General features: G+C 38.1%; 1 protein-coding gene across 1 annotated transcript in view; it reads left to right on the forward strand.

The window, feature by feature from the left end:
• Nucleotides 1-872: 872 nt before the first annotated feature.
• Nucleotides 873-27,204, forward strand: part of XRN2 (5'-3' exoribonuclease 2) — a 77,916-nt gene continuing 51,584 nt past the window's right edge. The window contains exons 1-13 of the mRNA XM_042980996.1: nt 873-1,060; nt 15,664-15,791; nt 15,874-15,985; nt 18,395-18,506; nt 20,023-20,081; nt 20,158-20,247; nt 21,336-21,408; nt 21,537-21,587; nt 22,047-22,204; nt 23,223-23,297; nt 23,384-23,517; nt 23,617-23,674; nt 23,758-23,865. Of these exons, the coding sequence (XP_042836930.1) occupies nt 986-1,060; nt 15,664-15,791; nt 15,874-15,985; nt 18,395-18,506; nt 20,023-20,081; nt 20,158-20,247; nt 21,336-21,408; nt 21,537-21,587; nt 22,047-22,204; nt 23,223-23,297; nt 23,384-23,517; nt 23,617-23,674; nt 23,758-23,865 (1,233 nt within the window). The 5' untranslated portion in view covers nt 873-985. The remainder of the gene's footprint in view (nt 1,061-15,663; nt 15,792-15,873; nt 15,986-18,394; nt 18,507-20,022; nt 20,082-20,157; nt 20,248-21,335; nt 21,409-21,536; nt 21,588-22,046; nt 22,205-23,222; nt 23,298-23,383; nt 23,518-23,616; nt 23,675-23,757; nt 23,866-27,204) is intronic.

Consider the following 27,204-nt stretch of genomic DNA (forward strand, 5'->3'; position numbering starts at 1 on the left):
CTTCCAAGCTTGAGCAAATGGACATAAATACCTCCTCTTCCAGACCTCTCTTTTTATATGCTGGAAAAATGTATTTGAAGCCACCACAAAACAAAGGATAAAAGTATCCTATTAGAGCAAGGATAGAGGATTACATGATCTTTAGTTGGACTGAAACAAAAACTGTGTGAATAAACAGGTGACTAAATCCCCCTACAAATTGACTTTCTCATGTTACATAAAGATAATAGTACCTTAAGGCTCGAGTTACGATTAGATGAGATAATCCCTTAGCCAATGCTTTAACACAACGTAAACGCTCAAAAAAAAAAAAACAAAAACAAAAAACAAACCCCACTAGATATCAGCAATTGCACTCATAAATGTACCTGGAAAGTTGAATTAAATGCTGAACTCCGGTTACATTCCATTTTTTTAAGTATTTAGAGTGAACTTATGCAAACCAGTCATCATGACGGCATAATATTAAAAAGTACTCCTTTTAATAGTCCAGGTATGTACAGTATCACAAAACCGAGAAAAACCAGGAAGCAGAAATAACGAGTGGGTTTACATGCTGTAGTTCTACTGTGACTTGAGATAGGTTTGAAAGAGGTGATCAAACCCGCAAAGAGCTCCCCTGGGATCTGCGGAGCGCCAGGACTCAGCTATCCCGGGAGCCGGGATAGCTCAGCGGGAGCCGCGGCGAAGTCACCGCCTGGGCCCCTCCCACGACTCAGACGCGTCACAGCTCTGGGACTGGCCCCACCGACCGCAAGGGCTGTGAACCCAGCAGGGCCACCCCCTTCACCTTCCGGCCGGCGGCCGAACCCCGCCCCCAACAACAGGCCAGTTTACGCACCAAGCGGCGCAGCCGTGACGTCACTTCCTGTCGCCGGCGCGCACGTGGGAGGAAGTGCTAGTGCCCGCGGTTGCCGCTGCTGCTTGTGTCTCTGGTTACGTTCGTCCGCGGGTCCGGCGGCCGCCTCCGAGCTGGGCAGCTGCTATGGGAGTCCCGGCTTTCTTTCGCTGGCTCAGCCGCAAGTACCCGTCCATCATTGTCAACTGCGTGGAAGAAAAGGTGAGGAGGCTCCTGACGGCCACCCCGCTAAAGCCTGGCGCTCCGGCACGTCTAGGCCGCGGCCCTTGGCGCCCGCCGCCTGCCCCTGGGTCACGGTGCTCGGTCCCGCGCGGCTCTTTCAGCCCTGCGGACTGCGGTGGCCCGACACGCGGTTGGGCGCCGGCACCCAGAATCTGGACCCGGGCCAGCGGGAGGGGCGGGGCGAGGGCCGAGAGGGATACGAACTCGCCGGAGGGCTGTTACTCTCTCGCCCGCTTTCTCCCCCCGGACCGGAAGGCCCCGCCCATGGCTTTGTTTCCTCCGGCACCGCGCGTTGTCGTTTCTGGAGAGACTCAAAGTCTTTTAGGCCACTTCTGGCGAGTCCGTTGAGTTAGCTGGTTAGGGCTGCACGGATGCTGATCCCGGCCTTTAACAGCCTTGTAAAGTAATACCCGGCGGCGGATTTTTGTTTACTGTTCGTGACAGAAAGGTTTTCTCCTAGTGTGAGAGGCTATTTGTTGCTGTTTAACCCTACGTCGAAAGCAGCACCTTAGAAACGTCTAGGACAAGATAGAAGTCTGATAAGTGCCCCCTTCTCTAGGCAGTATGCTTGTAAAAATTTTCGGAATTCCTGAGTGCACTCGAACAATACACTTTTTGTTGTTACTTTGTTAATATACATGTAGACTTGTGCTCATTCTTTAGTTTTGTGTTTACTGTTTCCGTGTTTCCAGTCCAAGTTTGGTTTTGTACTCTGAATTAGAATTTCTGGATTGGGAAGATTCAGGGACACATCATGCTTCTCACCCCTTCGTTTTTGAAGGAAGTACGCATCCGTCACTGTGAAAACATTTCTTTTGCTAAAGCTGTTGAGGTCTTGATTTTTGCTGATTTTCTATCCAAGGAGGAATCGAAAGCTTTGTTTTGATGATATTCCTTGTGTTTTTGTCAGAGAAACTGTTAAACCGAATGCTCATTTCCTTTGTTTTTAAAACTTTCATCAAGCTTTACTAACTTGGATCTTACTCCGTTTCTACTCTGCAGTGATAACCACTTTTAAGTGTTTTCGTTCTAAGTATCATGTTTATACCTGATTTATTTGTTTTGGATCTAGCTGTGGAATTCCAGCTGTGATAGATGAGGGTTTAGGCGCTCATGCAGCACCCCCCCTGCCCCCCCCCCCTTCTAATATTAGTACGTCACCATGTTTCTTCTATGGGTAAACTTGATAGCTTTAATATGCCTTTTTTTTTTATTGGCTCTCCTATATAAAGTATACCTTGAGTTTTCATCATCTAAGCTTAAGTATTAGCTTTTCTACCCCTGCTGCCCTTATTCTTTACCCCAAGCCTGTCAGCTACATTTTTCCCTTATTGGCATCCAAAATTAAATTGTCAGGGCATTGGCTATACTGGTTTGTTTTAAAAGCTGAAAAAATCAAAAAGTGTTGTCGATTATTGTCACGATGCTGATTTAGGTTATGTGCTACTTTTGTCTTAGTGTTGCTAAGTTGCTTCTCTCTTTTCCTGTTTATATGGTTCCTCATCCAAACTGCCGGTTGTCTCAGGTATTCTATCAAGTCCTCTTCTTGGAGACTGCTTTTTGAGGTCTTTTATTTCTGTGCTGTCACACCTGGTTATTTATTTAGGCTTGCTGGAAAACTGCTTCTTGAGATTTTTAAAAATTCCTTTCTTCTGTTGGAGGTAGTTTTCTGGTCATCATCTTTGTTGGCTTAAATCCTTCCTTGGTTTTTATTTTTAGTTGAATTCTTAAGAAATGTTATGTGAGATGTGAGTTTTCTGAGGCCATTCTATCCTTGTACACATCATTAGCTAAGCATAGTTTGAATTTGAAATTTTGTTTCCCTCAAAACTTTGAAAGCATTGTTCTTTTGACTTCTGTCATTCATTGTTGTTGATGAGAAATTCGATGTTAATGTGATTTACTTATTTAACCAATACTTATGTAGTGTTTTACATGTACTAAGTGCTGTTCAAGGCACTATACAGAGAAGTTTATTAAATCCTCATAATAACCATATGATTGCTACTGCTTATTATTATTACTTACTACCGGTGAGAAAACTGAAGCACAGAGCACTCAAGGTCACTTGGCTAATGGGTGTTTAAAGCCAGTGTCAACTGGGAAAGACCACGTTCTTTATTTCTATGTTCTGCTTTTATTCTTTTGTAGTTGATCTATTTTTCTTTCTGGATTTTTAAAAAATCTTTATCTTTGGTAGTGTAAGCTTTCATGATTATGTACAGGTTTTTTTTTTTAAATTAAATTCATTTTGAGCAGTACTTGGTTGACTTTGAGTCTGGACACTTGTGTTCTTCAGTTCTAGAGAATGCTCTTTGATTTTTTTTTTTCTTGGCCTTTTCCTCAGCCCTCTGAATTCTGGATACTGGTCCTCTGATTGATTTTTCTTTTCTCTCTGTTCTCCACTTCCCCTCTCCCTTTTGCAGCTTTATTGAGGTGTAATTGACCTACGGCAAACTGTGCATATTTAAAGTATACAGTTTAATAGATTGACAAATGTGTACGTCTATGAAACCATCACCACAAGTAAACATAACTTTAAGACATTCCATCTGCCCCTTTGTTTTTTCTCCTTAAAACCCCTCCCTGTTGCCAATCTTTTTTTTTAATTTTTTTTAAAACATTCATTTTTGAGAGTGAGAGAGACAGCACGAGTGGGGAAGAGGCCAAGAGAGAGGGAGGCACAGAATCTGAAGCAGGCCCCAGGCTCTGAACTGTCAGCACAGAGCCCAACGCAGGGCTCAAACTCACGGACCTGGAGATCATGACCTGAGCTACAGTAAGATGCTTAACAGCCTGAGCCACCCAGGCGCCCCTGCCTTGTGAATCTTTAATCAACCCTGGTGTCTCTAAGTTTTCCTTTTCTACAATTGTATATCATTGCTTTGATACATTGTTTCTTCTCATGCAGGTATGGAGTGCCTGCTACCTTACATACCGCAAATATTGAGATACTGTTTTTCATTTTCATTCAGTAACATTCTAATAGACTCTTTGGCTTCTTTGGCCCATTAGTTATTTATAACAGTGTTACTTAGTTTTCAAATATTGGGGATTTCCAGACATTTTTTTCTGTTCTTGATTTCTAATTTAGTTCGCTGTCAGAGAACATACTTCGCATAATTTTAGTCCTTTTAAAGTTTATTTGCTTTGTTTTATGGCCCAGAGTCTGGTCTTGGTAAATGTCATTTTGCCTTAAAAGAGATACAGGTTCTGCTGTTGTTGAATGGAGTGTTCTATAAATGTTATCATTCTGGTTGATGGGACATGGAAGACTTGAATAACATTTACTGATTTTGTCCTTTCAGTTACTTGATAGGAGCATGGAAATCTCCTGGTATATATAATTATTTGGATTTGTCTGTTCTTGTTTCAGTTCTGTTGGTTTTTGCTCCTTGCATTTTGTAGCTTTTTTATAAGGTGCATAAATGCTTAACATTGTTATGTATTCAATGAATATGCTCTTTTATCATCATAAAATTATCTTTTTTATCCCTGGTAATATTCTTTGCTCTGAAATCTTTGTTCAATATTAAGATAGCCAGATCTTCAGACTAGGGTAGCATGGTCTATTTCCACTCTTTTTTAGTCTCTTTGTGTCTTTATATTTAAAGTGTTTGTGTTTACTCACGCCAGTCAGAGTGGCCAAAATGAAGAAATCAGGAGACTATAGATGCTGGAGAGGATGTGGAGAAACAGGAACCCTCTTGCACTGTTGGTGGGAATGCAAATTGGTGCAGCCGCTCTGGAAAGCAGTGTGGAGGTTCCTCAGAAAATTAAAAATAGACCTACCCTATGACCCAGCAATAGCACTGCTAGGAATTTATCCAAGGGATACAGGAGTACTGATGCATAGGGGCACCTGTACCCCAATGTTTATAGCGGCACTCTCAACAATAGCCAAATTATGGAAAGAGCCTAAATGTCCATCAACTGATGAATGGATAAAGAAATTGTGGTTTATATACACAATGGAATACTACGTGGCAATGAGAAAAAATGAAATATGGCCTTTTGTAGCAACATGGATGCAACTGGAGAGTGTGATGCTAAGTGAAATAAGCCATACAGAGAAGGACAGATACCATATGGTTTCACTCTTATGTGGATCCTGAGAAACGTAACAGAAACCCATGGGGGAGGGGAAGGGAAAAAAAAAAAAAAAAAAGAGGTTAGAGTGGGAGAGAGCCAAAGCATAAGAGACTGTTAAAAACTGAGAACAAACTGAGGGTTGATGGGGGGTGGGAGGGAGGGCAGGGTGGGTGATGGGTATTGAGGAGGGCACCTTTTGGGATGAGCACTGGGTGTTGTATGGAAACCAATTTGACAGTAAATTTCATATATTAAAAAAATAAAAAAAATAAAATAAAAATAAAAAAAACAAAAACAAAAACAAAAAAATAAAGTGTTTGTGTTTATAGGCAACATACAGTTGGGTCGTGTTTTTTAATGCAATTTGATGATATCTGCCCCTTTTTTATTGTGGCAAAATACACGTAACATAAAACTTGCCATTTTAACCATTTTTAAGTGTAGAATTCAGTAGCATTAAGTATATTCACAATATTATGAAAGTATTGTCATTATTAATTTCTATAACTTTTGCATCATCCCAAACAGAAACTCTGTACCCATTAAACAATAATTCTCTGTACTTCCTCCTCCCCTACTTCCTGTCTTAAGAATTTGCCTACTTTACGTACCTAATGTAAATGGAATCATACACTTTTCATTTTGTGTCTGGTTATCACTTAGCATAGTGTTTTCAAGATTTACACATGTTTGCATGTATCAGAATTTCGTTCCTTTTTCAGGCTAATACCCATTGTATGTATATATCACATTTTGTTTGGACGCTTGGGTTATTTTTACCTTTTAACTACTGTGAATAATGCTGCTGTGAACATTGGTGTACAATGATCTGTATACATATCAGAGCTTAAGGTAGATGTCCATAAGTGGTCCCTACTGTCAGTTCTTTGGGGTGTATACTTATGAGTGGAATTGCTGGATCTTTTGGTAATTCCTTTTACCTTTTGAGGAACTGCTTTTTCTAGTGTCTACCTTGTAAGCGAGGCACTTAGGATATTTACGTGTATGGTTAGATTTAAATTTGTCATGTTTTCTGACTCATCTGGTCCTTGTTTCCATCTTCCAATTCCTCTGCTTCTTTTGGATTGAGTATTTTTTATGATTTCATTTTTTCTCTTCTTTTGACTTTTTAACTACACTTTATTCATTCAGCCATCAGTTTCTTCACTTTGCATCCTTGGCTTATACAGTCCTCTGTTCATTAGATTTCTCATCTTGAAAAAGTGCCTTAAACTCTCCTAAAGTCTAAAGAATTAGTGCTTCTTGCATTCCACTGCACTGCTCCCTACAGTCTGGTCATTTCTGTGTGAGAGCTGAAACCAGGCAGAGTGTTGCCTTGTTTGACCTCAGTTGGGAATGTGCATGTTGGTGGACTCAGATTTTTTACCGCTCTGCTAATGTTTGTGAATGAATGTGGGAGTGCTGCAAATACTGATTTGGGGGTTACCAAAAAATGTTTAGTAAGGAGGTGAATTTGCAAATACGAAATTCATGAATAATGAAGATCAGTGGTATGTATATCACACAGGGTGGTTGTGTGAATTAAATCACTTTAATATAAGTGCTTCAAACATTGCTTTGTACAGAAACACTTGATATTTCAAAATTTTATTGCTAAATTAAGTTTCAGGAGTTTGTATGCCCAGGTAAAAGTGGGGATATTTTTGTGTCTAACTCTTGTGTAGTGTAAAATTGTGCTCTGTTTTCACATAGTGAAATCCAGGTTTCCTACCCTGCTTTTTTTCTCTTCTGTATGATTGAGTGAATACTTTTTTTTATGACAGGCACTACTTTAAGGGCAGGAAGGACAATAATTAAGGAGGCTATTGGTCCCTGACTCTGCATTCACTTTTCATCAGTGTAATATTTTGGGGGGAGATGACTACGTTTTTAGGCAGCTTTATTTAGATATGATTCACATACCATACAATTCACCCATTTAAAATTTAGAATTCGGTGCGTTTTTTGTATATATTCACGGATGTGGGCAACCGTCGCCACAGTGTTAGAACATTTTCATCACTTCAGAAAGAAACCTGTACCCTATAGCTACCAACCCACTATTCCCTGCCCCTACTACTCCTATCCCTAAGCAACCACTAAGCTATTTTCTGTCTCTAGATTTCTCTACTGTGCCTTTCATGTGAATGGAATCATACAGTATGTGTTTTTTCTGGCTGACTTCTTTCATTTACTAGGTTTTCAAGGTACATCCATGTTGTATCATGTATCAGTACTTCATTCTTTTTTATGAGTAAATAATGCTTCATTGTGTGGATATATACATATACCACATTTTATTTATCCATTTGTGTGTTGATGGACATTTGGTTTGTTTCCACCTTTTGACTTTTGTGACTAATGTGCTACGTTTGTGTACAGGTTTCTGTGTGGACATGTTTTCACAGGTATATACTTAGAATTCCTGGGCTACGTGGTAACTCTGTGTTTGGTTATTTGAGGAACTGCCAGACTATTTTCCAAAGTGGCTGCAACATTTTAATTACCACCAGCAGTGTTTCAGGGTTCTAGTTTCTCCACATTGTGGCTAACATTTCTTATCTGACTTTTTTATTTTGGCCATTCTAGTGGGTATGAAGTGGTATTTCACTGTAGTTTTGATTTGTGTTTCCATTAGGACTGAATGATACTGAGCATCTTTTCATGTGCATGTTGGCCATTTGTATATCTTCTTTGGAGAAAAGTCTATTCCTGTTCTTTGCCTGTTTTTAAATTGGGTTGTCTTTTGACTGAATTATAAGAGTTTTTAGAATACATGTTCTGAACACAAGCCCCTTAATAGATATATGACTTGCAAATCTTTTTCCCCATTTTGGATTGTCTTTCCACTCTCTTGACAGTACACTTTGAAGCATGAAGTTGTTAATTTTGATGAAGTCTAGTTGCTTGCACTTTTGGTGTCATATCAAAGAATCCATTGCCAAATCCAAGGTCATGAAGATTTATGTCTGTGTTTTCTCCTGAGAGTTTTATAGTTTTAAGTTTTAGCTCTTAAATTTAGGTGTATCATCCATTTTGAGTAAACTTTTGCATGGGTCTAACTTCATTCTTTTGCATGAATAAACTATCCAATAGTTACAGCACCATTTGTTGAGAACTATTCTTTCCTAATTGAATGGTCTTGACACCCTTTTTAAAAATCAGTTGACCATAAGTGTATGGGTTTATTTCTGGTCTTTCATTTCTATTCTGTTGATCTCTATGTTTATCCTTGTACCAGTACCATGCTGTCTTTGTTACCGTTGCTTTGTAGTAAATTTTAAAATCAGGAAGTATAAGTCCTCCAATGTATTCTTTTTGAGGATTATTTTGTATATTCTGGCTTCCTTGTAATTCCATATGAATTTTAGAATCCACATCAGAGTACAGACTTTATATTTCTTTGGTTAATTTTAGTTCTAGCTTTTGGATACTGTTATGAATAGAATTGTGTTCTTATTTCTGAGTTCATTACAAGTGTGCAGAAAGTATTTTTTTTAATATCATATCCTGTAACCTTGCTGAACTCATATATTCTAATAGTTTTTTAGCAAAGTCCTTAGGATTTCCTATATACAAGGTCACATCATGCAAACAGATAGTTTTATTTCCTCCTTTCCAATATAGGTGCTCTTTTTATTTTTCTTGCTTAATTGCCCTGAGTGAAACCTCCATGACAATTTAGAATACAAATGACAAAGGACATCCTTGCCTTGTTCTTGACTTTAAAGGGAAACCAACTACTTCATCACCATTTAATATGTTAACAGCTTTTTTATAGATGCCCTTTATAGAAGGAACTTACTTTCTATTACTTTCTACTTACTTTCTAGTTTGTTGAGTGGTCATTTGGTTTTTGTTTTTATCACGAAAGGGTATTGGATTTTCTCAAATGCTTATTCTGTATGTAATGAGATGGTCATGTTATTTTTGTCTTTCATTCCACTCTTGTGACGTATTGCTTTAATTGATTTTTTTATGTTAAACCAACTTTGCATTGCTAGGATAAATCCCATTTGGTAATGGTGTGTAATTATTTTTATGTATTGCTAGATTCAGTTTGCTGATATTTTGTTGACTTTTACATCGTAAGAGATACTAGTCTCTTACAAAACCAGTAGTTTTGTTTTCTTGTGGTGTCTTTGTCTAGTTTTGGTATCAGGATAACATTGGCCTCATAAAATGTGTTGGAAAGTGATTCTTCCTTTTTTGTTTTTTGGAAGAATTCGTGAAGAATTAGGGTTAATTCTTTGAATGTTTGGTAGGATTCGGTGAAGAAACCATCCAGACTTGGACTTTTCTTTGTGGGTATATTTTTATTACTGGTTTTACCTCATATTGTAGGTTTATTGAGATTATTTCTTGTGTCATTTTTGTAGTTTTTCTGTTAACTTGTGCATCTCATCTAAGTTATTTAATTTGTTGGTGTACCATTTATGATAGTTTTTGTTTCTGTAAAGTTGTCAGTAATGTCCTCTTTTGTTTCTGATTCTAGTAATTTGAATCTCTTTTTCTAGGTCAAACTGGTTAAACATTTGTCAATTTTGTTGATCTTTTGAAAAAAACAACTTTGGTCTCATAGATTTTTTTTTTCTCTTTATTTTGTGTTTTGTTAATGTCTGCTATAATGTAATTTTTTCTGGCTGTCTTTGGGTTTAATTTGCAATTGTTTTTCTAGTCTCTTATGGTGGAAGTTTAGGTTATGGATTTGAGGTCTGTCTTAATATAGACATTTACGGCTATAAATTTTCCTCTGAACACTGCTTTGGCTCTATAGCATAAGTTTTGGTATGTTGTATCTTCATTTTCATTCATCTCAAATTATCTTCTGATTTCTCTTTTAATTTCTTCAACCCATTGGTTGTTCACGAGTGTGTTGTGTAATTTCCACGTTTATGAATTTGCCAAGTTTTCCTCTGTTATTTTCATTTCATTGTGGTTGGAGAACATATTTTGAATTATCTCTCAAAAAAAATTTTTTAAAAAGCTTCATGTATTTAAAAAGTATTTTTTACAATAGCTTTTTATTTTGTTTTATTTTATTCTATTCTATTTATTTTTTAAGTAGGCTTTACGCTTAATGTGGAACCCAACGTGGGGCTTGAACTCAGGATCCTGATATCAGGGCCTGACTTGGGATCAGTAGTCAGATGCTTAACTGACTGAGCCATCCAGGCGCCCCTCTTTTATTTTTTAATGGAAGTATAGGTAACATACAGTGTTGTATTAGTTTCGTGTGTACAGTGTGATTCAACAATTGTATACATTACTCAGTGCTCATTAGGATAAGAGCATTCTTAACCCCCTTTATATGTTTTACTCATCCCCTCATCCACCTCTCTCTGGCAACCACCAGTTTGTTCCTGTATTTGAGTGGGGTTTTTTTTTGTCTTTTTGTCTTTGTTCATTTGTTTCTTAAATTCCACAAATGAGTGAAATCCTGTGGTATTTGTCTTGCACTGTCTGACTCATTTCACTTGGCATTTTACCCTCTAGGTCCATCATGTTGTTACAAATGGCAAGATCTCGTTTTTTTTTAATGGCCAGGTAATATCTCATTGTGTATGTATACCACAACTTCTTTATCCATTAATCTATGGATGGACAGTCAGTTCACTTCCATACTTGGCTGTTGTAAATAATGCTGCAGTAAATGTAGGGGTACATATATCTTTTTGAATTAGTGTTTCTGTTTTCTTTGGTAAATACCCACTAGTGGAATTAATTGGATCATATGGTAATTCTGTTTTTAATTTTTTGAGGCACCTCCATACTGTTTTCCACAGTGGCTATACCAATTTGCATTCTCACTAAGAGTACACAAGGTTCCTTTTTCTCCACATCCTCGCCAGCACTTGTTTATCTCTTGTGTTGTTGGTTTTAGTCATTCTGACTGGTATGAAATGATATCTCATTGTGATTTTGATTTGCATTTCTCTGATAATTAGTGATGTCGAGCATCTTTTCACGTGTCTGTTGGCCATTTGTATTCTTTCTTTGGAAAATGTCTATTCAGGTCTTCTGCCTATTTTTAAATTGGACTATTTGGGTTTTTTTGGTGCTGAGTTGCATAAGTTCTTCATATATTTTGGATATTAATCCCTTATAGGATGTATCACTTGTAAATGTCTTCTATAAAGTAGGTTGCCTTTTTGTTTTGTTGATGGTTTGCTTCACTGTGCAGACACTTCGGTATAGTCCCAGTAGTTTTTCGTTTTTAAATGTTTATTATTTATTTATTTTGAGAAAGAGATAGTGAGCAGGGGAGGTGCAGAGGAGAGGGATTCATTCATTGGTCTGTTCTATTGATTTTTTAGTCTTTATTTCACTTATTCCAGCTGTAATCTTTATTCCTTTCTTGCATTGGGTTTGGAAAGCTTCATGTATTTTGATGCTCTGTTATTAGTTGCACACTTTTTTTTTTTTTTTAATTTTTATTAGTTTGAAAGAGAGCATGTGCAGAGTGTGTGCAAGTGGGGGAGAGGCAAAGAGAGAAGGAGAGAGAATCCCAAGCAGGTCCATGCTGTCATTGCTCCACGAGAGACTTGATCTCACAAACCAGGAGATCATGATCTGAGCCAAAATCTAGAGTTGGGCACTTAACCCACTGACCCACTCAGGCACCCCTATGCATGTATGTTTTTAATTATTACATTTTCTTGATGGATTGACCATCTTACCACCATAAAATATCACTATTTCTGGTAACTTCTTTTGTTTTAAAGTTTGTCTGATAACTAGTATAATAACCATTCTAGTTTTCTTGTGGTTGCTGTTGCATGGTATCTTTCCCCATCCATTGACTTTCACTTTTTCACAAACTGAGATCATGAACTGAGCTGAAACCAAGAGTCAGATGCTTAACCATCTGAGCCATCCAGGCAATGCCCAGCCACCCCCAACCCCCGCCCAGTAGTTTAATTTTGCTTTTGTTGCCCTTTTACTGAGGAGACATATCTAAAAAACTGTTTTTTGCAACCAGTGTCAAAGAATTACTGCCAGTGTTTTCTTCCAGGAGTTTTATGGTTTCAGATCTCACATTTAGGTCCTTAATCGATTTTGAGTTTATTTTAGTGTGAGGTGTAAGAAAGTGGTCCAATTTCATTTTTTGCATGTAGCTGCCAGTTTTCCTAACACCATTTGTTGAAGAGACTGTCTTTTCTCAATTGTATATTCTTGCCTTCTTTGTCATATATTAATTGACTGTATATGCATAGGTTTATTTCTGGACTCTCTTCTGTTCCACTGATTTATATGTCTTTTTGTGACAGTACCATATTGTTTTGATTACTATCACTTTGTAAGTATATCTTGAAATCTGGGATTGTGATACCTGAAGCTTTCTTAGTCTATCTTAAAATTGCTTTGGCTATTTGGGATCTTCTGTGATTCCTATCTAGCTCTGTAAAAAATGTTGGCATTTTGACAGGGATTGCATTAAATCTGTAGATTGCTTTGGATGGTGTGGACATTTTAACATTATTGGCATACTCCTCTCAAGTTCTACAAACATATTTATGATAGCTATTTTAAAATCTTTTCTGTTAAATGTGACATGTGGACACTTTCACAGGCAGTTTTTGCTGCCTGCCTTTTTCCTGGCGTATGGCTCATACTTGGTCTATTTTTCTACATGCCTAGTAATTTTTTGCTGCAAACAGGACATTTTAGATAATATAGCACTTTCTAGGTACTGGTGCCTCCTCCCTTCCCCATTCCAGGGCTTGTGTGTTCCTTGTGTATTTACTAGCTAGCTTATTGTAGTGAGCTATGTTTCTTTCTCATGGCATTATGCATCTAATATTGCTCCTTGGGGAGGTGCAGTTTGGGGCACGCCCATAACCACCCTGAGCTGACCGTGGTACAGGTAGGGCTCTCTCCCATCTATCTGATCACACCCAACAGTTAAACTTTACTAATTATGGCCCATTACTCTGTCAGTTTCAGCAGTGCCCTGGGTCATAAATTTCTCTACAAACTAATGCAGTCACACTGGATCCTTCCAGGGATTAGTTTTTGAGATTAAATTGGGTATTTGTCTCAGCCATCTTATTCCCTGGTTCTCTCCTGCAAACTAGCTGGTTTAGGAAATCTAACTAGTGGAGTCTAAAACTCAGTTCTGTAGTGTGGTATTTGACTTCAATAGTGGGAACTTTCAATACAGGGGAATCTAAGGCGTAATTCACGATTTTTCTGATGTTGCTGTTAAATGCTATGCAGGCTTAAACAAAAATACATCTACTTAACTATGACTAACAGTAGTGGTTTCTGCCTCACATTTGAGGAGCCAGAAAGACTTGTAAGGTTGGTATGAAATTTTTTTTGACGGGTTTACATTAAAGCTTATGGAATGTATTTTTATACGGACTCACTATTTGTGTATTTGTATCATCTTTACTTTTTAAAGTATATTTATCTTGATTCCTTGACATTTTTATCAAATATAGGATAATTTATCAACTGCCTGTTTAGAATGTATATACTCCTTTCTCCATGAAGTGGAGGAGGAGTGGGCATCCTGCTAGGCACAACTGCCTAGACTGCCAGCCCTCTGGGTGGGTGTGCCCCTTGTTCCTCCAGGGACCCACTGATCAGCCAGGGTACTGCATTGCCCTTCCTCTCAAGCACCCATCTTGCCTGGTCCTTGTGGAGCCTGAGTGTAAGCGAGGGGGTAGTGAAGGGTCTGAGTGAGCCTCCCAGCTGTTACTGCTGCTGGTGCTGATGGATCATCTAGAGGCTGTCCCTTGAGCTCCCCTCTGGGCTTGGAGCCCCTTGTGTTCTCCCACTTCTTGGCAAGAGCTCCTCCCTGCATTTTTCAGACTGTCAACCCTGAACAATACCAATAATTAGTCTGTTTTATACCTTTCTATAAATGGTACTATATATATATTCTTCTGCAGCTTGGTGTTTTTGGTTTTGTTTTTTGTTTGTTTTTGGCCCAGCAATATACTTGTGACCATCCTGCCCTATTTTTTGAATCTCACTTGTGTCTGGCATTTAGTATATGGACATCCACATAATCCATTCTGTGGGCTCTTTTTTCCCCCTAATTAAGTTGACCTTTCATTTTTATTTCTTTTTTTTTAAATAGTTTCGAGATGTAATTTATATACCATAAAGTTTACCTATTTAAAGTGTACAGTTCAGTGGTTTGGTTTATATACAGAATTGTGTAACAGTCAACATTATCTATTTTAGAACATTTGTATCACTCTCCAAAGAAATGCTGTCCCCATTTGCATTCATTTCCTATCTCCCTCAACCTTGCCCCACCCTCAGATTGAAACTCCTCTATTTCTGTCTCTATAGATTTATCTATTCTGGATTTTTCATATAAATGGAATCTTCTGTGGTCTTTTGTGACTGACTGACTTCCACTTAGCAGAATGTTTTTGAGGTTCATCCATGATGTAGCATGTACATGATGGGCTTTTAAGTTCACGTTTTTTTGCTATTACAAATGATGTTTTATGTGTGTTACGGAACTTTTTAAAAAATGATTTTATTAACAGTGATTTCATATGGTCTCATTTTTATCATTTGCTGAAACTGTTAGAAAAAAAAACAAAGGTAGTATTAATTACAAAGATACAATTGAGTGCCTCCAGGAGTGAGTAAGATGTAGTGCTTATCTTTTTAAGAACTCACAGTGTAGTTGAGTTAGAATGACTAATTGTAAAACCATGGAAGTGCTACAAGTGAATAAGCAAAATTCTGAGGAAATACAGAAGGAGGAGCAGTTTTCTGAGAGATCTGTCCAAAGAGTTATAAAGTAAGTGACATTCGATCGCAGTCTAGACCGTGGAAAATTAATAAGGTTTCAGGAAGTGGGTGTTGGTATGGAGGCAGAAGGAGAAGCAGTGTGCAGAGGCACTGAGGGATGCATGAGGGTTTTCCAGGAACTTAGAAGAGATAGGGTTGGTCTGAATGGTACTTTGGTAGGACAGAAAGCTAATAAGAGTCCAGGCTCATTGGTCTGTACTTGGGAATCATTGAAAACCTCAGGCAAGATGAAGATGCAGCCACATTCGTACTTTAGAATGAAAACTCTGACCGCTTGTGGGGTTGCCTGGAGACAGGAGAGTCTAAGGGTGAAGCAGTCCATATGAAGGCCATTCAGATCTTTGAGGTGAGTGATGCAGTGACAGCCATGGCAGTGGGGCTGAGAGGAAATGAAGTGGAGAGGCATCTTTTGGGTTAAATTGACAGGACTTTCTGATAATGGGTGGGAAGGGAAAAGAATTCTAAGATGACTCCCAGGGTTTCTCACTTGGACACTTGAATGATTTGAGAGTTTGATAGCTGCCCACTTTCCACAGACAAAATATCTGCTTCAATTTGCTTCAAGGAGTAAAATAACATCTTACAATGTAAAGATGACTTAAAGTGTTTTGTTTCCAATTCAGAGGTGAAACATGGGTTCATACTGACCCTAGGATGTGTTAATTTTAGACTTGAACAATCAAACTACTCTTATCACTTCCTCATAGCCAAAAGAATGCAATGGTGTCAAGATTCCTGTTGATGCCAGTAAACCAAATCCAAATGATGTGGAGTTTGATAATCTCTATTTGGATATGAATGGAATCATCCATCCCTGTACTCATCCTGAAGACAAGTACGTAACCCATTTTTGTCACTGGTACTAAAAGTTACAGAGGAGTACTGTATTAAATGACACCGTCTGCTTGTCCTTCTAGGCCAGCCCCGAAAAATGAGGATGAAATGATGGTTGCGATTTTTGAGTACATTGACAGGCTTTTCAATATTGTGAGACCAAGACGACTTCTTTATATGGCAATAGATGGAGTGGTAAGTTCACCTAGAATCCTGTTTTTGTTTTTGCTGGGTTTTGAGTGTGTAGAATGAAAGTCAGCTAAATAACAGTAAAGGTTGACTGTGGTGAATTTGAGACAGCCTGATCGTTCTGTCAGTGTTTTGTGCCAGATTGTGAGATGCTGGGGATTAGTGGTGACTGCTCTTGCTTTTGAAGGACTTAACACTAACAGGACAGAGATAAGCAAGGTTACTTACTTGTGGGCTTTAGGTACTAGATAACACCTGCAGGGTGCTGAGGGAAGAGGAAATCAGTGCTACTAAGGGAATTAGGAAAGAGGAGTAATTTTTGTCTCCTCCCCTTCCTTTCCGCCTGCCTGCCTGCCTGCCTTCCTTCCTTCCTTCCTTCCTTCCTTCCTTCCTTCCTTCCTTCCTTTTCCTTTTTAAATTTATTTTGAGGGAGAGGTAGAGGGAGAGAAAGAGAGAATCCTAAGCAGGTTCCACACTTGGTGCAGAGCCCAAATCTCACAGCCATGAGATCATGACCTGAGCTGAAATCAAGAGTCTGATGCTTAACCGACTGAGCCACCCAGGTGCTCCACTTTTGTCCCATTTCTTGAAGCATAAAGAATAACAGGTGGGGAGGGGAGTGGAATTGCTGGAATAGATGGGAAGAAAGAAGACCTTCCAGATTTCTCAAAGCCATGCCTTTAATCACACTGACAAATTTGGGAAATCATAGGTGTTTTAGATCAGAAAGGGAAATAGAGCAATGACTTGAGAAGGCCTTACTTCAGGAATTTGGGTTTTATCTTATAGGCAGTGAGCAGTCATCAGAATGCTTTAAGAGGGCAGTAACTTACTTACTGACCTAGGATGATAAACCAGCTAGCTTAGCTTCTAAATGACCACATTATATATCAGAGTTCAAGGAAAATTAAAGTAGATTATAACCCTAAAATTTATTTAGCTGTATACAAATAGACTCTCTTTCTTTTAGATTTAGTAATCCTAATAGATAATAGAATGATTTTGAAAATCTAGAAAACTTGGGGTACGAGAAGATGAACTTTTCTGTAAGGTTCTCTTTATTCAATGAAAAATCTTAGCTACTTGATAACTTATTAAGTTTCTGTTAAAGTGCAATAAAGAATAGAGGAGATAAGAATATCTTATTTGGAGCATATTCTAATTCATATTAGTGAAAATTCTTGAAGAAAATCTGTCAGTTTACATCCAGTGTATCCTTAACTGCTAGGTCAAGTATAAACTATGTGCATATCTGTATGAGTGTCTGTATGTCTGTATGTCTGTCTGCATGTTTGTTCACTCGTGTCTATAACATGGTTTTGTTTAAATATAAATGTAGATCAAAGAACTTGGTACTTAGATTAGGTGTAGGAAAGGGAACTATTTAAAGAGAATTTAATAGTTTTAATACAAAATAGAACTATTTTGTAGGAAAGGGAACTATTTAAAGAGAATTTAAAATAATTTATTTTATGTAGACAGGGTACTCAAGAGTTCCTTCCAACCCCAAAACGAAGTTCAGGAACTTAAAAACTTTAGAGTCCAGTTCACTTCATTCAAACTTATACAGTGATTTTAAATTACATTTGGTAAGAGTGATTTAAAAGTATTGCCTGTTAAAACCTTGTTCCCTCTCTACCTGCTTTGTAGAGATGGAGTGGTAATCATTCCTACCTTATTGTGGGAAATACAAAATAGAAGTGCCTTGGGGCGCCTGGGTGGCTCAGTTGGTTACATGTCCGACTTCAGCTCAGGTCATGATCTCGCGGTCTGTGAGTTCGAACCCTGCGTCGGGCTCTGTGCTCACAGCTCAGATCCTGGAGCCTGTTTCAGATTCTGTGTCTCCCTCTCTCTCTGACCTTCCCCTGTTCGTGCTGTGTCTCTCTCTGTCTCAAAAATAAATAAACGTTAAAAAAAAAAAAAAAAAATAGAAGTGCCTTGAGGTCCTACAGATTAAGAAGTAGTTTTCTGTTGCTTTCATGGGGCATGGTGAATCCCATGTGGAGACCATCCTTCCTTTTAGGCATGGATGTAAGGTCTTCCCAGTCTTTATGTACTAGTAACTACTCATCACATGCTGGCTGGGTCTTTGAATAAAGTGAGCTGCTGTTCTTGGGTGCCTTGAAGGACTATAACCCAGTGGAAGTGGCATTGGGTTGTGGGCTCTGCAGTATTAAGTGGCTTCTTAGGATGTTTGTCTGTTTGACATGTCACTCACCTGACTGAGGTCAGCTTTTAGGCTCTTGGTCCAAAATTTAAGTTCTCAGGAGTTATTATCTGTTATGAAAGGATAATGTATATTATTTTTCCACTTTAGTATACTATTTTTATAAGGACAACTGATTGAAAATAATGTACAGATTTAGTTGGACATATTTCCAATAGCATCACATGACTATGAAATAATGTTTTCAGGCACCGCGTGCTAAAATGAACCAGCAGCGTTCCAGGAGGTTCAGAGCATCAAAAGAAGGAATGGAAGCAGCAGTGGAGAAGCAGCGAGTCAGGGAAGAAATACTGTCAAAAGGTAAAGAATATGCATCTCGAAGTTGGATTTCTTACGAAATATATATAGAATGGGGAGGGTGTGTGAACTTTCCCTCGGAACAGGAATGATTTTAATTTAATTAGGATCCAGAATATCCACGGAAGATTTATGTTCACTGTCAAAAATAGTTAATGGACTCCGTCACTCCCACTAACAAACTTTTCTTTTCCAAACTCTGTAGTAAAAGGGAAACTTGGGAATAAAAAGGAAGGAATTCTGGTAGGGAAAGGAGATGGTCAATCCCTTTCAAGGTGAGCACAGCTCTTCAGCTAACTTTTATGTATCTGTAAAGGAGAGATACATTAAGAGTGCTTCTTACTTGTTTTTTCTGTGTGGGCTGGTAGAAAGCTACAGTTTTGCATACATTTTCCTCAAATCAGTCTTGGTAGCTTGCTTATTGCTTCTTTTTGGAACTCAGAGGTCTGTGAGAGGAGGCCCAGGATGATGTGATCCCTATTTACAGGCTTTCACACTTCAGTATAGGTGGATGCAACAGGCATTGAGGCAGTGAAGTACCCAGGGTTCCCTTGATTTGGGGGAGGTTTGGGGGATGATTTTTGTAGTTCCTCTAGAGCCTTGGAATTCCTAGTGGGTACATAAGGGAGAGAAGTGGGTACTAATGGGTAGAAGTTGCCAGAGTCTTGGAGGGGAAGGAAGGTCAGGGAGTCCTGATACTTAGTGGGACCGGTTCTCTACTGAGACACTTACCTGTGAACTGGGTGTGGCTTTAGCAGGATGATTTGTTTGGTGTTTTGTTAGGTAAGGCAATCTGATAGACCAAGAAAGGTATGATTCATTGGGTGAGGATAGTGTACTTTGCCAGTGAAAAAGGATACGCTAGTATGGTCAGCTCAGGCCTGCAATTATGATACATTTTCTGTTTGAATTTGCTAGACGTGTGCAGCTGCATAGTAACTATAGCTGCATCTTGTGATTACTATGCTAAAACGTGTTTGTATTTATGAAAGATACTCTTTGATTTTAAAGATGTCTTATTTCTTGAAGATGTTTTGAAATATATTTGTCTTGAAAAAAGTAATACGACAAATAGGACTTTTATATCCCAAGTGATAATTTTATGTCTTATCATATAAAGCTGTAATAAACTCAGCACTTTAATTTTGTTTTTCTAAGGTGCCTTTATCTCAGGAATTATCGTCAAAATGAGAACTCCTAACCTGTGTGTGTTTGTGGTGTGTTTGTGTGTGTGTTCTGCTGTTGAGGGCATCATGAAGAATACCATAATTTTCATATTTCTATATTATAGTATCTTTTTGTATACCGTATATTGTTTGATGGTCATGTTAAATGTTGTATTAAATTTGAAGGGATGAATCTTACTTTCTTCCCAAAATGGGGAACATTTATTCCTCGGGTGACAGCACTTCCCTTTCTTTTGTATTTGAACTGGTTGTTTTTCTTGTTCTGGTTTAATACTGGGTAATTTACCTCACTTTTTATGGGGAGAACAAAACATTGCCTCTTTTTTCTCTAGGTGGCTTTCTTCCTCCAGAAGAAATAAAAGAAAGATTTGACAGCAACTGTATTACACCAGTAAGTAGTCTCATACTTTGCCAGCTATTGCTAACTCTTAAATGGTAGGTTAATTTATTTCCTTCTATCATTTTAGGGAACTGAGTTCATGGACAATCTTGCTAAATGCCTTCGCTATTACATAGCTGATCGTTTAAATAATGACCCTGGGTGGAAAAACTTGACAGTAAGTTTCACATTTTAGTACTTGAGAAAGATAAGAGTGATCATTTTAGGCTGTACTTTGATTTGACTGATACTGTCTTTTTTTTTCCCCCCCTGTAAAATGCTGTTGACTGTCGGAGGAAAGAGAAGCTTCCAGGGTTATTAGAGATGGGGTGCCCTGCATGGTCCAGTTTTAGACTGCTGAATTTTCTCTCAATGCCAATTTTGTCCTCTTACCATCACTATGAAGCTATAAAATGGGACCTGTGATTGATAGATAGATAGATAGATAGATAGATAGATAGATAGATAGATGTGTGTGTATATATATATATATATACAGGAAAGCAATTTTTAAGTTAAAATTTCTGTTGTTATAAATTGAAATGCAGCAAGATTAAAGTTATGGGACTGCCTTTAAAGAATAGCTGTGTTCTCCTAAGTGTTTAAGTAAAATTTAAATGAAGAACTTTTATGTAATTTTAAGTACAAAGATGGTTTCACTATAAACTAGATATAGTAAATTACATTTAATGGGTATCTTTTATTGATTACTCCCAGGGCTTATATAGTTTGTGGCTATATCCTTGGGTAGCAGTGAGAATACTAGAAATTTATAAGCTGATCAATTCTTCCTTAGCTAAATTTGACCAAAACATTTCATTTTTGTAGTCCATGTAATAAGTTTACCAATGAAACAGTTTTGGTGTTTTTTTGTTTTTTTGTTGTTTTTTTTTTTAATGTTTATTTATTTTTGAGAGAGAGACAGCATGAATGGGGGAGGGTCAGAGAGAGGGAGACACAGAATCTGAAACAGGCTCCAGGCTCTGAGCTGTCAGCACAGAGCCCGACGTGGGGCTCGAACTCACGGACCGCGAGATCACGACCTGAGCCGAAGTCGGCCGCTTAACCGACTGAGCCACCCAGGCGCCCCCAGTTTTGGTGTTTAACACACACACACACACACACACACACACATTATGAAAATTTCCCAGTTAATGACACTATCTTAGTAGAATTATCCCAATTTATTTTAAGGTATTCAATTTTGATTTTTTTGTGCTAGAAAATTGGGGATGAACTGAAAGTGTTAAAAACTGTTTTTTATAGGTTATTTTATCTGATGCTAGTGCTCCTGGTGAAGGAGAACACAAAATCATGGATTATATTAGACGACAAAGAGGTAAAACTTCCTTATAAATATTATGTTACATGTTCTATTAAAAAGATAAACCACTGTATAGAAAATATATTCCTGTGCTATAAAACACATTTATAAAAATATAATACATCTTTCTCCCCCCTCTTTAGCCCAGCCTAACCATGACCCAAACACTCATCATTGCTTATGTGGAGCAGATGGTAAGTTTATTCTTTGGGTTTGATTCTCTTGGATTAAAGCAAAACAAGCTGATGGGTTTGTGTGTAGTAATGGATTATTCATGATTGCCTGGAAATTCTAAAATGTCTTGCTTATTTTATGTTTGAGAAGGAACTGGTATTGTTTAATCTGTGATTAATGTTTATTTATATATTTTTCAATCTTTTGATACTGCTGCACATACTGTTCAAATGGAAGGTTTCCCCAAGTGTTGACTCTTGAATGGTAGTCCACATTCTGTGCCCATGTGTCTGGAGGACAACTTGTTAGCTGAGAACAACTAAGAAGTTTTGGCTTTTTGGCTTTGCCACTTCTGTTTATGTGTTTGGGCTTTTCTTTGTGTTGGTGTCTTCTGTCATGGTGGTGTCCTCAATCGTTGTTTGTGGTAGGGTCTTCTCAAAGTGCTCACTGTTCAGTGTTTTGTCATTGTTGATTGATAGCTGATCTCATTATGCTCGGCCTTGCTACACACGAACCCAACTTTACCATCATTAGAGAAGAATTCAAACCAAACAAACCCAAACCATGTGGTCTTTGTAATCAGTTTGGACATGAGGTCAAGGACTGTGAAGGTTTGCCAAGAGAAAAGAAGGGAAAGGTAAGAACTTTGAGATGTTAGTTCTGTCATTTAAAATTTTTCTGTTTTATTTTTTGTTGTAATAAAGTCTATGTAACATAAAATATACTATTTTAACCATTTTTAAGTTTACAGTTCAATGGCATTAAGTATATTCAGGTTGCTTCATTTTTAAAATGGATAAAAAAAAGACTTTAAAGAGCACCAACTAGTTGATTCAGTTTTTACCTACTTGCTCTGTTACCCCTCACAGAAATGTGTCTTTTGGAACTCTTTAAAGGAAACACGGTTTGAAAAGCATGCATGCATTCATTCTTTCTACTCTCTCCGTTTTTTCTAACATAGCTTATTATATCTACACGAGTCTTAGGTCTCCTACTAATAACACTTCTTGCACATGATTTGTTTGTAGAAGTATTTGTTTCAAATGGTTATTTTTCTTAAAAAGAAGTATAAATCAAATATATTAATCTTGATACTTTTAAGTTACCTCTAGTTCCTACATATTTTGGGTTCACTTGTCACTTGATTATATTCAGTCCCCTTTGAATGGATTTTTATCTGATTTAAGAATATGGTGCCTCTTTAAAAGACATGCTGAGTGAAAAAAGAAGGTAAAAAATATACTATATATTCACAGAGGAGGGTCTAGAGGCATATACCTTGAAATGTTAATATTGTCTGGCTCTAGGTCGGGGTTGATAAGCTACAGCCCTCCAGATTTGACAAATGATCTAAGAATGGTATTTACATTTTTAAAGAGTTGTAAAAAGAAAAACATGAAAGAATATGCAACAGAGACCATGTGTGTGTCCTGTAGGCTAAAATGTTTACTATCTGGTCTTTTGCAAAAGCGTTTGCTGATCCCTGGTCTAGGTGTGATTGGGATTATGGATAATTTTTTAAGATGGTTTGGTGAGTTCGATTTTTTTTAATACTTGTAAAATTTCTCTTTAGAGAAAGTCACAATATTTATTGAGTTGGGAAAAATGAGAAGGTTTAGAGTATACTTGTTTAATCTTGATTCACTTTCCTGCAGCATGATGAACTTGCAGATAGTCTTCCTTGTGCAGAAGGAGAATTTATCTTCCTTCGTCTTAATGTTCTTCGTGAGGTATGTAGCAATAAACACTGGGATCGGTGCTCTGAAGCAGGGTGGCTTTTGATAGCTATAATGGCAGCATTTCTTTCTCGTTGTAGTATTTGGAAAGAGAGCTCACCATGGCCAGCCTACCATTCACATTTGATGTCGAGAGGAGCATTGATGACTGGGTCTTCATGTGCTTCTTTGTGGGAAATGACTTCCTTCCTCACCTGCCATCATTAGAAATTAGGTATGTGTGTTTGTGTAAGTTTTCACACTAGTGTTTTAGCCGTCTTGCCTTTACAGTGCACACTGGTCCTAATGCGTAATGTTTGTTTCCTGGTGGCAGGGAAGGTGCAATTGACCGTTTGGTTAACATATACAAAAATGTGGTACACAAAACTGGGGTAAGTTCACTCTTGAATAATTTCAAAACAGAAGTATTTGCTTTTATAAGAAGATCATTTTACATGTATTTTATCACTTACAGGGTTACCTTACAGAAAGTGGTTATGTCAATCTGCAAAGAGTACAGATGATCATGTTAGCAGTTGGTGAAGTTGAGGATAGCATTTTTAAAAAGAGAAAAGATGATGAGGTAAAGTGTTTCTATTGCAGTAGCTAAATTGCTCCTGTCTCTAATAGGCTATGATGATCCTGTGATTGTACTTTTAACCTCTTTGAGTGCGTTCTTATATTATTATAGTGTATCAAACACCAACATAATCATGAGTGGTCAGTGCTTTATTTTATAAAGGTTGTGATGCTTGCTGTGTGGAACTATGTATTGTACACTGTGTGAGTTGCATTGTAATTTTTTCTTTCTTCATGATCTTAAGATATAAATCTAAACACCTGTCTGATCAGTAGGCTATGAAATGAGGATGCCAACATTAGAAGAATGCTGGGATTGAACTTGTGGCTGCCATGTTTTATAGAAAATATTTATGCCCTGGAAGACAGGTTAAGACCAAGGAACTTTGTACTCTGGTAGTAGAGTGTAGGGAATCAGGGTTGGACTGCATCAGCCAAGGCAGAAGCACTTGGAAGCACTTGGAAATTGATTACATGTGATAGGGTAAATGCTTAGGTGAGAAGTCTGGGTTTCTGGCTCAGGCAGTTGGGAGATTCCTGGTGCCATTCACTGAGATAGCAAGCACTTGGGGTAGAGCAGGTTAGGGTGGGGACAAGGTGGAAATTGAATTGATTTTGGAGATACTAAGTTTGAGAGGCCATAGGACACTGGAGAGGAAAAAGTCCATGAAGCAATTAGATGGATTTGTGTAAAGCTCAGGGCAGAAGTCTTTTGAAAGGAGATTGGAGAACTATTAATTAGCAGGTGGGGGGTACTTCAAGCTATGGGTGTGAACTTGAAGTCCCTGGGAGCCTGTGTGGAGTGAAAGTGCCTCCAGCAGAAACCTTGAGAAACATGGACATTTAAGGAGGGAGAGGGACCAGTTCTAGAGAGGGGGGAGGAAATCCCTAAAGAGAAGAGAAGCCATTTGTGTTGTCTGAGGTGTCCAAGAAAAATGGACAGACCCCTCACTAAGGAATCTACTCCTGAAATCATTTTTGCACTATATGCTAACTAATTTGGATGTAAATTTTAAAAAGTTGAAAATAGAACAAGTTAATTAAAAAAAAAAAAAGGACAGGCCCCTAGTCTGTGGCCAGGGGTTTGGAGGCCCTCGGAGTCAGTGAGGAGGAAGGGCAGCAGCCTGAAGGCAGAGGGGCTTGGAGGATGGTTGTGGGGGAGGGTTAAGGGGGGCAAGGCAAACAGTGGGTAAAATGAGCAGATAATAGCTTCTTAGAGAATGAAGGAAGTCCTTTCAGATCTTAAGCAAATTCATAGGCCTATTTTGAGCAAATAGCAATATAGTAATATTGCTACGTTGCTTTGTGACCTCCTGTCAGAGTCAAACATGTCATTATATCTGACAATATTTTCTTCAACTTTCTTTACTGTAGCTGGTGATCTCTTTCTTAGAACTTTGGGTACCATTTTATGTAGCAAAGTGAGTGGACTTTAAGCATTCCTTCCAAAGCCTTTGGTACTTGGTAATCCACTGTGGTGGCAAGAAATTTTCACATGTAAGGTTCAAATAACAGAACTAACTTTGGGATATCAAATGTCTACCAGAATAGCCATTTTTAATTAAATCATCAACAATTACAGTGGCTCCACTTGACCCACTTCCATTTACGCTTAAGAAAAAAACCGTATGTACTGTGTACTACTTGATATAAAAACTTTTATTAAAACCGCGCTCGTACATGGCTTTAGCAGACTTTGTACTAATAAATATTGGTGATATTTGGCATTAGAGCAGGATTATGGGGTTTGATAGATACCAAAATACTTAATATGGTTTCCAACTGGACTAGCAGAGAGGGTATTTTACAGCTTTGGATCTTTTTTGGTGTTCCTTGACATCATACAGTGTTCATCAGCAAGGTTGGTCTTTGGGGAAATTTATGAACCCTCAGAAATTCAATGTAAAAGTATCCGGGTATATGTTTTTTCCTGGAAAGTGTGTCTGTGGCTTTTGACTGATTTCCAGAAGAGTTCATAGCACAAAATAGATGGTAGAAAAGTGATGCTTCAATATTTGTTACTAAAATTGAGCAGTTGAAGGTGATGCTTTTTATTTTATAAGCTTTTATGTTTGTCTTTTATCTCACAAATGCTCATTTATTCAGCAAATACTCAGCAAATATTTATTAAGTATTTATCATGTGCCAGATAGTATTCTGAGTGTCATTGATATAACAAAAAAATACAAAAAGCTGACAAAAGTTCCTGATCTTATGGAGCTTACATTCTTCCAGAAGTGGACAATAAGCACAAAAACTAAGTAAAGTATGTAATATGTTAGTGATGAGTGCCATGAAGAAAATTAAAGCAGGTGAGAAAATATCTGGGAAGGTGGATATGAGGTCATTGCAGTTCTAGAAAAGGTGATTAGAGAAGGCCTCACTGACAGATGAATTTGAATAAAGACCTTAACAATGTGAAGAAGTAAACTATACAGGTGTTTGTAAGAAGAGCATTTCAAGCCGGGGGGGAATAGGCTGTGCAGAAGCTGTAGGGAGTGTACCTAGGATGTTGACAGAACAGTAAGGACCCAGTATGTCAAGAGCAGAGGAAACAAGAGGGAAGTGACAGGAGAAGAGATCAGAACAATGATTCAGGGCCCATTCTGGGAAGATCCTGTAGGTCATTATGAGGACTTAGCTTTCATTCTACATCAGTGGAGGGCTTTGAGTATAGAAGTAACAAGATCTGGCACATGTTGTGAAAGGATTGATCACTCTAGCTGCTGTATTGAGACTATATGGAAGTAGTGAGCCTAGGTAGGAGGCTCTTTTGCAGCAATCCAAGGGAGCCAGCATGGTGGCAGTGGAGATGATAAGAGGTAGTTGAAATTTGAATATGTTTTTTGGTAGAGCCACTGGATTGGCTGATGTTAGGTTGAGAGAAGCAAAGGTATCAAGAATGACTCCAAGGCATTTTTGTCTGAGCAGTTGAAAAATGGTCTGAGTAACTGATAAAGAAGACTAGGAGGTGGTGGAGAGGTCCTGGTTGGAGACTCATCACCATTTAGATGGTGTTTAAAGCCATGAGACCAGATGACTATTCTCATGAGAGTAGAAAAGTCCAAGTATTAGGCACAGAGGAACACTAACATTAGAGGTTGGGGAGTCAAGGAGCAAAGGCGTGCAGCAAGAGTGAAAGAGGAGAACCAGGTGAGTGTAGTGGCTGGGAACCCAAGTGAAGAGCATGATTCACGATGGAGAGTCATGGTCAGATGTGGACTGAAAACTGACTAGTGAATTTTACAGTCTGTAGCTCACTGGTGCCCTAGATAAGAGACATTTCATTAAAGATGGAGAGGAAATCTTGTTTAAAGAAATTGGTGCATTTCATATCTTCGGA

Source organism: Panthera tigris, chromosome A3, assembly GCF_018350195.1.
Source record: "Panthera tigris isolate Pti1 chromosome A3, P.tigris_Pti1_mat1.1, whole genome shotgun sequence".
Classification (NCBI taxonomy): domain Eukaryota; kingdom Metazoa; phylum Chordata; class Mammalia; order Carnivora; family Felidae; genus Panthera; species Panthera tigris.